This window comes from Chiloscyllium plagiosum, chromosome 20 (genome assembly GCF_004010195.1).
Source record: "Chiloscyllium plagiosum isolate BGI_BamShark_2017 chromosome 20, ASM401019v2, whole genome shotgun sequence".
In the NCBI taxonomy this organism is placed as follows: domain Eukaryota; kingdom Metazoa; phylum Chordata; class Chondrichthyes; order Orectolobiformes; family Hemiscylliidae; genus Chiloscyllium; species Chiloscyllium plagiosum.
The window spans coordinates 11,223,292-11,232,594 of NC_057729.1; the positions used below are offsets into that span (position 1 = coordinate 11,223,292).

At 39.1% G+C, this 9,303-nt stretch overlaps 1 protein-coding gene across 2 annotated transcripts in view; it reads left to right on the plus strand.

Moving 5' to 3' along the window:
* The window catches only part of LOC122560024 (protein-glutamine gamma-glutamyltransferase 2-like), a 72,008-nt gene extending 62,949 nt beyond the window's left edge, over positions 1 to 9,059 (plus strand). For both annotated transcript variants that reach the window (XM_043710184.1, XM_043710183.1), the window contains exons 12-13: positions 2,160 to 2,296; positions 7,884 to 9,059. In XM_043710184.1, coding sequence (XP_043566119.1) covers positions 2,160 to 2,296; positions 7,884 to 8,040 — 294 coding nt within the window. In that variant the 3' untranslated portion in view covers positions 8,041 to 9,059. The remainder of the gene's footprint in view (positions 1 to 2,159; positions 2,297 to 7,883) is intronic.
* Positions 9,060 to 9,303: the final 244 nt, after the last annotated feature.

Consider the following 9,303-nt stretch of genomic DNA (forward strand, 5'->3'; position numbering starts at 1 on the left):
CATTTGATGTTACCCCTGCTACTGAAGGGATGTCAAATGTGACTTCAAGGGGTGTACCATACATTCACATACCTCACATCCATTTTCTGGTGGACCTGGTCTAAAACAATATTGAGTTCACTGAGTTAGATACTTTCAAATTTATTGTCAAGTTGACCTGATCACCCTATTGCTTTGTTCAAGGTTTGAAGTAAGCAAGTGGTGAAGCCTGCAATGTCCAGGCTCCCTCCAACCTTATCTTTGTTGCTTCCTCATTTATTTTCATTTCCTGCCATTTGACATTTTGCTGTTTTCCACTACATAATTTCAACACAAGGATTAGGATACAATGTACAATTTGATTTAAGTTTGTCCAATTATGAATGTAAATGGTTCCTGCCAGTGGCTTACATACTCACCACTCAGTGACACCAAGTCTGTATCTATACCTTTGTTCTTGCAGTTTACTCACTGATACTATTAACCTACTCTGATATCAATCCCTATGAAGTACATTACCTACTGTCCACCTCCCAGAAATCATTTGACTGATTGCCCAGCATTTATCTAGCTGCGTAATACTCACTTGTCCATAACCTTTGATCGACACCAAATTCACAACATTGATTACAAAGTTGCAAAGGAGTTTAAAAATTTACAAATGATAAAAATAGGTTTCCTGAAATGTTGACCAATTCATTGTTGGAAACCTTTTTGTACTCCAGTGCTTGTGTTTCACTCTAATATTAACATCCTGGGGTGGTTAAAAACTTATGATTGAGCCAAATCACACTTCCAAGCTGCTATACCCTTTTGTGTCCCTATATCGCATTATCATGACTCCATGGTCTACTTTACCCTTGGCTAGCCAAGCTGAATACTGCTTCTTCTCATTCCTGATACACCCAACCTTCCACCCATTGCAATCTCCCTTGACTGCTCTGAATCTCAAATATTACCAAGAGGGGGTGAGAAACCTAGAGGTATAGTCACTGGGCTAGTATTCCAGAGAACTAGGTAAGTTCTGGGCACCTGGGTTTGAACCAAGCCATGGCAGATGATGGAATATGAATTTGATAAAAATCTGGATTAAAAGTCTGCAGTTATATAGGACATTGGTGAGGCCACAACTTGAATGTTGTGGGAAGTTTTGTTTTCCTAGTGTAAGGAAGGACATTTTTGCTATTGAGGGAGTTCAGCGATGGTTCACCAGACTGATTCCCAGGATAACAGGACTGATATATGAAGAAACACTCAATCAACTGATTTGTACTTGCTGGAATTTAGAATGAGGCTGGATCTCATAGAAACATATAAAATTCTGATGGGACTGGACAGCTTAGGTGTGGGAAGAATGTTCTCAATGATGTGGGGAAGTCCAGAACTAAGGGTCACAGTTTCAGAATAATGGGTAAGCCATTCAGGTCTGAGATGAGGAAGAATTTCTTAACTCAGAGTTGTAAACCTGTGGAATTCTCACTCTCAGCAAGTTATTGGGGCCAGTACATTAGATATATTCAAGAGGGAATTGGAAATGGCCCTTGTGGCTAAAGAGATCAGGAATAAGGGGGTGCTGAGATTACACTATCAGCCATGATCGTAATAAATTGTAGGATATGCTTATAGCATATGCCTAATAGCCTACTCCTGCACCTATTTCCTCTGTTACTAATGATGACCGTGAAACCATTGTCAATTGTTGGGAAAAACTCATCTGGTTTGCTACTAACCTTTAGGGAGGTAACTGCCCTCCTTACCTAGTCTGACTGACATGTAACTCCAGATTAACAGTGATGTTATTGACTCTTAATGACCCTTTGAGTAATTAAGGATAAGCAATAAATGTTGATCTAGACAGCATTGCTCATGTCCCATGAATGAATAAAAAAAAATCCCTTACTTAAATCTTATAATAGAACTGTAAGTATATGAAATGTTGTTTAACAAAATCAAAAATAAGATCAAAGGAACTAAACTATAAAATGTAGGCATGTGTAAATTGTTGACATCGCAAATTCTAGGGTATATTTTGATCTGGTACTTGAAAAGAGAGAAATTTTATTTTTGTAATTGAAGAAGCTTATAACAATTTCAATTATAAATTTGTTATCTTTCAGGACAGAGCAAAATGTGTCTTTTATTCACATTATTGAGTTAAAATGAAATCTTTGTTGCTTTAGGTCCTGGGAGAGCCAGTACAGTTTCATGAGCTAATTGCAGAAATTACCTTTTCCAATCCGATGCCAGTGGATTTGTGCAATGGTACATTCATGGTGGAGGGAGCTGGCCTCACTGAGGAGCAGAGCATTCCATGTCCGTAAGTAGAATCTGCAGCTTTCAGCGTCTGAGTAAAATAGCATAGGGTAGCGTTATTGCCTGTGATTCAGAACGTACTAATTCAGGGACTTGAACCATAATTGAACTGGCACGACAGTGCACTACTGAGGGAATGCTTCATTGTTGAAAGTGCTGTCGTTCAGATAAGACGTTAACCGTAAGCCCCCCTGGCCACTCATGGGAGATGAAAGGTTGGAGAAGAGCCAGGTATTCTCCCCAGAGTGCTGGCTTATATTACCACTCAACCAACTTAATCTAAAACAAGTTAGCTGTTTGCTTTAACATTGCTAGGTCTGAGAACTTGCTGTAAGCATATGAGGTGTGTTTTATGTATTGCAGTAGAAACCATACTTCAAGATTATGACAGTGGCTGTAAAATATTTTGGGCCTTTTGAGGTTATGAAATGATTTATAATTATTTTTATCTTTTCTTTGCTCACGACTCAGTTTAGCACCATCTAACCAATTAAAGACACTTAATTAACTCACCAAGTGGCTCAGTGAATAAAACATTGGCTGACAAAGAACTGAGTCTACAAGGTTAATCTTCAGTCTATGATTTTTGCTGATCTGTTATACAAAACTATTATATCACCTTAGAAATTATCTTAGATATCAGGGAATGAATAACCAATGTGATCAAATGACATAATTCTCTCCTCTATGACAGAGACCTTAATCCATTTGAATTAAATAGGTTAGCATGAACAATAATTTCTATGCAATGTGTGCATTATTCATGTCACATTTCAGAATTTTTAGTGAGCCAAAGAATTTTCCAAATGCAAATATGACTAACCCTCACAATTTAAAAAAAGCATTTAATTTTGCTAGTGTCTTATCTTCCAGTGAAGCACTCTAGTCCAATTTAATTTTCCTTTCTTTTTATTGTCTCTTTTTATTAGCCTTCTCCAACATTTGCCCAAATTCCCTTTAAGTGGCATTACAGTCTCTGCTTAAAAAGCTAACCATGATATAGCATTGCAAACACTATTGTTTCATGCAAAACTGTATTTAAACTGCCTCTTTGGCTAGTCTCCATAACATAAGAACTCAGAGCAGGAGTAGGCCATCCGGCACTTTGAGCCTGCTCCACCATTCAATAAGGTCATGGCTGATCTCCTCGCAGCTGAGTGAACACCTGATTGCTTGCATGGAGGACATGTATTCCAATAGCAAGGGGCTGTCCTCCGCAAAGCTGGACATGAGCCATGTGTGCCTGCAATTGTGACTAGATGAGGAGTCTCAGAAGCATGCCACAATTAAAGTCCACAAGAGTTTGGTTTTTCATATTTATTTATTCACTGGATGAGAGCATCTATGGCTAGGCCAGCATTTATTGCCCACCCCTAAAAAGAAAAATGGAGCAGCATGGTGATTCAGTGGTTAGCACTGCTGCCTCACAGCGCCAGGGATCCGGGTTTGATTCCAGCCTCGGGCAACTGTCTGTGTGAAGTTTGCATGTTCTCCCCGTGTCTACGTGGGTTTCCTCCGGGTGCTCCAGTTTCCTCCCACAATCCAAAGATGTGCATGTCAGGTGAATTGGCCATGATAAATTGCCCATAGTGTTAGGTGCATTTGTCAGGGGTAAATATAGGGTAAGGGAATGGGTCTGGGTGGATTACTGTTCATAGGGTTGGTGTGGACTTGTTGGGCTGAAGGGCCTGTTTCCATACTGTAGGGAATCTAATCTAATCTGGCCTCAGCTCCACTTATCCACCCTTTCACTGTAATTTTTAGGTTAGATTAGATTAGATTACTTTACAGTGTGGAAGCAGGCCCTTCGGCCCAACAAGTCCACACCGACCCGCCGAAGCGCAAACCACCCATACCCCTACATTTACCCCTTACCTAACACTATGGACAATTTAGCATGGCCAATTCACCTGACCTGCACATTTTTGGATTGTGGGAGGAAACCGGAGCACCCGGAGGAAACCCACGCAGACACCGGGAGAATGTGCAAACTCCACACAGTCAGTCGCCTGAGGCGGGAATTGAACCCGGGTCTCTGGCGCTGTGAGGCAGCAGTGCTAACCACTGTGCCACCGTGCCGCCCACGATTTAGTTCTTACACTGTTCAAAAAAAAAAAATTTTAGCTTTAAAAACATTGATTGACTAGCATCAACTTCTTTACAGGACAGGGAAGTCCATCAATTTACAACTCTGTGGGTGGAGAAGTTCCTTCTTAATTCAGTTCTGAATCTGCTGCCCCTAATTTTGAGGCTATGTCCTCTTGTCCAGGTTTCACCTGCCAGTGGAAACATCCTGTCTACGCCTATCTTATCTATTCCCTTCATAATTTTATATGTTTCTATAAGGTCTCCCTCATTCTTCTAAGTTCCGATGAATATAATCCCAATCTACTCAGTCTCTCCTCATAAGCCAACCCCATCAACTCCAGAATCAACCTATTGAACCACTGCACTCCCCCCACCTGCCCCCCCCCCCACCCCCAGTGCCAGTGTCTAGTGATAATGCTACATTTATACCTTTCTCATTGATTGAGTACTCATTGGAAGCAGACGTAAATCTGACTCTCAGAAGAATTTAATATTGAGAAGGCACTTAATTAACTCACCAAGTGGCTCAGTGAATCAAACATTGGCTGACAAGGAACTGAGACTATAAGGATAATTTTCAATCTATGATTTTTGCTGATCTGTTATAAAAAGAGAAGAAAAGAAATGTAGGAGTCTGGAGGAAGAACAGGAGAATGGGATCGATTGGATTGGTCTTTTTGAAGAGCTGACAGTTATGATGGGCAGAATGGCCTCTTTCTGTGGTTTTTGAATCCGTGCTTACCCTCCCGGAATCTCAAACTGGAGTGAAGACTTTCAATTCCTGGCACCCAATGTCAGGCAGAGCAGAGATAGATGGCATTTTAAGGATTCATATGCCAGTCTGTGGAAACACTTCTGTCAGTGTTTGAAAGAGAGAAGAGTTGGTCCAAGACTGGTATTTCACACTAAAATAAGAACAATTATGAGGGCTTAAAGCAGAGCTACTTAAAATAAATTAGAAATTTAGGTTAAGGGATACATCAATAGGAAGGCAGTCATTGATATTTAAGGGAACGGTTCCAAATGCACAGAATAGTTACATTCTGATGAATATGAAGCATTGCAAGGGGAGGACTGACCTTTGTAGTTAACGAAAAAGTTAATGATAGTATCATACATGAAGATAAATTGTGCAAAAATGGGTGGTAAGTCAAGGGAATGGATAGCCAAGTGTGCAGGCTGGGTGGATTGGACAGGGGCATGTAGGGTTACAGGGATAGGGTAAAGGCATGGGTCTGGGTGGAATGTTCTTGGGAGGGTCAGTGTAGACTCGAGCTGAATGGCCTGTTTCCACACCATAGGGATTCTATGACTAAGGAAGGATACATTAGAGAACGGGAGAATGCGAGCTAGAGATATAAAAATGGAGAGTTTCTACAGATAGTTTAAAAATGAAAGGAATTAACAAACTGCACTCAGGTCCTATAGAAACTGAGAGAGGAGAAACAATAATGGAAAATAAGGATATGACAGATATGTTGAACAAGTATTTTGCATCGGTCTTCACTACAGAAGGAAAAATTAATATCCAAGAATTGCTGTAAATCAGGAAATGGAAAAGATGGCTGAATTCAGAAAAGTCATGGTCACCAGTGAAATGGTGTTGAGTAAATTGTTGGAGCTTTGGTGTCCCTGGTTCATTTCATCTTAATGTCTTGAAATAATCAGTTAGTGAGAAAACTGGGGGTTTTAGTTTTTCAAACTTCACGGATGATGCCTTTACATTGGAAATTAGCGAATGTGACTTCTTTATTCAAAAAATAGGTAAATAGAAAGCAGGAAACTGTAACATCTATTTTAAAGAAAATATTAGAAACTGAACAGAGCTGTTATGGTAGGAGACTTTGAAAACGTTCAAATTAATCAGGTAAAGTCCTCATGATTTTGTGAAAGTGGAGTCATGTTTAACCAGTTTTTCTGGAGTCCTTTGAGGAAGTAACAAATGCCAGAATAAAAGAGAACCAATCAAGGTAATGTATGTAGATTTACAGAAGTTATTTCATAAGGTGTCACATTAAAGGTTATTGTGGAAAATAAACATTCATGGAGTAGCTGATAGCATATTGGCACAAGTAGAAATTGACTGACCAACAGGAAACAGAACATAAGTGGGTCTCCTTCAGGTTGGTAACATACAGCGAGTAATGTGTTACAGGGATCAGTGGTGGGCCTTTGACTTTAAATGATTTAGATGAAGGGACACAGGTATGGTTGCTAAGTCTGCTGATGACACAAAGATAGGAATGTAAGCTGTGACGAGGACGTAAGGAAGCTCCAAAAGAACATAGATAAGTTATGTGAGTAGGGATAGATCCATCAGATGGCTTACATGGTGCACAAAATGAAATTGTCCATTATGGCAGGAAGAACAATAGGAACTCATTACCTGATGATTTCACCAGTTCCAAGAGGCAAAGGGATTTTGGTATCTTGGTTCATGAGTCACAAAGATTCGTACATTAAGTAATTAGGAAAGCTAATAGAATGTTAATGTCTTGTGCAAATGGAATTGATTTTAAAAGTAGGGAGGTTAGCCTTCACTTAGGCAGGGCATTGGTAAGACCACCTGCACGTTGTCCACAGAATTGGTCTTCTTTAAGGAAGAATGCAAGGCTTTGGAAACAGTTCAGAAAAGATTTATTAGATTGATACCATGAGTGGGCATGTTGTCGACTGAGAAGAAGTTGGACAAGCAACGTTTGTAGTTTAGAAAACCAAGACATGACCCGATCAAAACATGTAAGATCCTGAGGGGTCTTAATGTGGAAGATATGGAGAGGATGTTTCCTCCTTTGGGATAATCAAGAATTTGAGGGCTGCAGTTTCAAAATCAGGAGTGGCTCACTTCAACTGGCATATGGAAAATGATTTCTCACAGAAGGTCGTGACTCTCCAAAACTCTGTTCCTTAAAAGCTGATGGTAACAAGATTCTTATGAATGATGCTGATAGATTCTTGATGAGCAGTGGAGTGGAAGATTAATGGAGTGTGGGCAAAAATGTGCAATAACCAAATGTATAAAATGGCGCTGCATGGTGAAAGGGCCAGATGGCCTACTCCTGCTCCTAATTTGTGTAGCTCAAACATAAATTGTGGACAGGAAAGTGCAGGCTCCCAAACTTCAAGCACCAGAGTTGCCTTCTGCTTCTGTTCGCTCTCAGGAAAGCATCTGGAAGTGATTTATCACTGATTGAAACAGAATCCAGAAAAAGGTAAATTGACAAGGTGGTTCTTTAACTTTCTATCACTTTTTATTTTGAAAAGAAACAATCAAGGCCACATTTAATTGTCATCTCTACTTGTCATTAGAAAGTAGTTGGATGACTGCAGTGTGTTCCCTCTCAATATTAAGCAGCTTATTGAGCACACCTTAGATGGTGGGCTAGTTGATTATCTAGTTGTCTGTGTATGAGTTGAAGAACTACCAACTCAGTCATGGATAGCATACATTTAAGTCAATAAATAGCATGTCTGCTCACTTTCCCCTTTATTACTTGTTTCAGGGTGTCGGTGATCAAACCAGGCCAAGAAGTGAAGGCGAGGGTTAAATTTTCCCCTCAAAAACACGGCCTGAGGAAATTGACTGTGGATTTCAACACCGATGAATTGAAAGCTGTGAAAGGTTTTAAAAATATTATCATCAGACCAATGGACAAATAGGACCTGTCAATCATCTTCAAAAAATATTGTTCATGAAGACAGTGCTTTTAAGAAGGGAAGAGAATTCAACACAGATTTAGCAAAAGATATTTATGTTCTGCGTTCCTCTATCATTAAAGTCTTTCAGTGATAATAATCATTAAAATAATATGCTAAACCACTGTTATGCATCCATATTCAGTTTTGCTTCATATCATCAAAGGACGCAAATATTCCTTATAATTGGTGTATTGTTCTTCTGTTTTTATTCGTTACTGTTATGTTTACTTAAGTTCCACCTGATGTGAAATTATGCAATTGTTTGACATCAATGATTTCTATAATCCAGTATCATACAAGAGTCATTGCCTGTGAACAATGTAATACAGGCATCGGATGGTATTTGATTAGTGGCTCCACTTGTGTTGTGGCTCACCTTACAATAGAAACCTGCAGTCAGACATTGGATCAAGCCATTTCACCAATGGCATCAAATATAATTAACTCACCAAGAACTCAAGATACTAGACATCGCTCAGTGGGAACACTGCTGGATCCAGAAAATAAAGGATTTAAAGACCACTCCAGCAGGCTTAGTCTAAAACATCATCAGTACAATACACAATGTGTGCGATATGTTAGATGTGTCTTATTTGCGGTGAGACAGTAAATCAAAGTTATGTCTTTCTTCTTAAGTGGATGGAATAGATACCACAGCGCATTTCAAACCAGTCATTCTATAAATGCAAATTCCATCTTTATTTACGTTCGAGCCAGCTTCATCAATGGCATGGTGCTGAGTTCTGGGAGGGTTTGTGATTGAAGTAAATAATTTTTAACCAAATATTTTTGCTATTTTAATGGAAATTGTTTCTTTTTATTTCTAACTGGCCTAAAGCCAGGTTGCTAATGGTTCTTTATAATCTCTATTGTTTGCACAGCTATTATACTTATCAGATTCTCTTTTGGCTTCATTTACGTAAATCAATTATAATGTGTTGTGCCGGTAATCCTAACAATAAAGTATTTTGCAAATACTGTGCTGGAGTACAGTGACTTTCTTTAAACTGTTGCACCACGTCTTAACCTCACATAGATGGTTCTCTTTGTAATGCTTTCTTTTTTTTGTTTCAAGAATATACTTTATTCATAAAATTATTTGGGTCTCTTTACAATTGGTCATGCCATTCTTGTGCACACATTACATTTCTTTACATAGAGACATCAAAATGTATTTTTCCTATATTCAAGTCTGTACATTTACTATCCAGCTCTTCTGCTGAG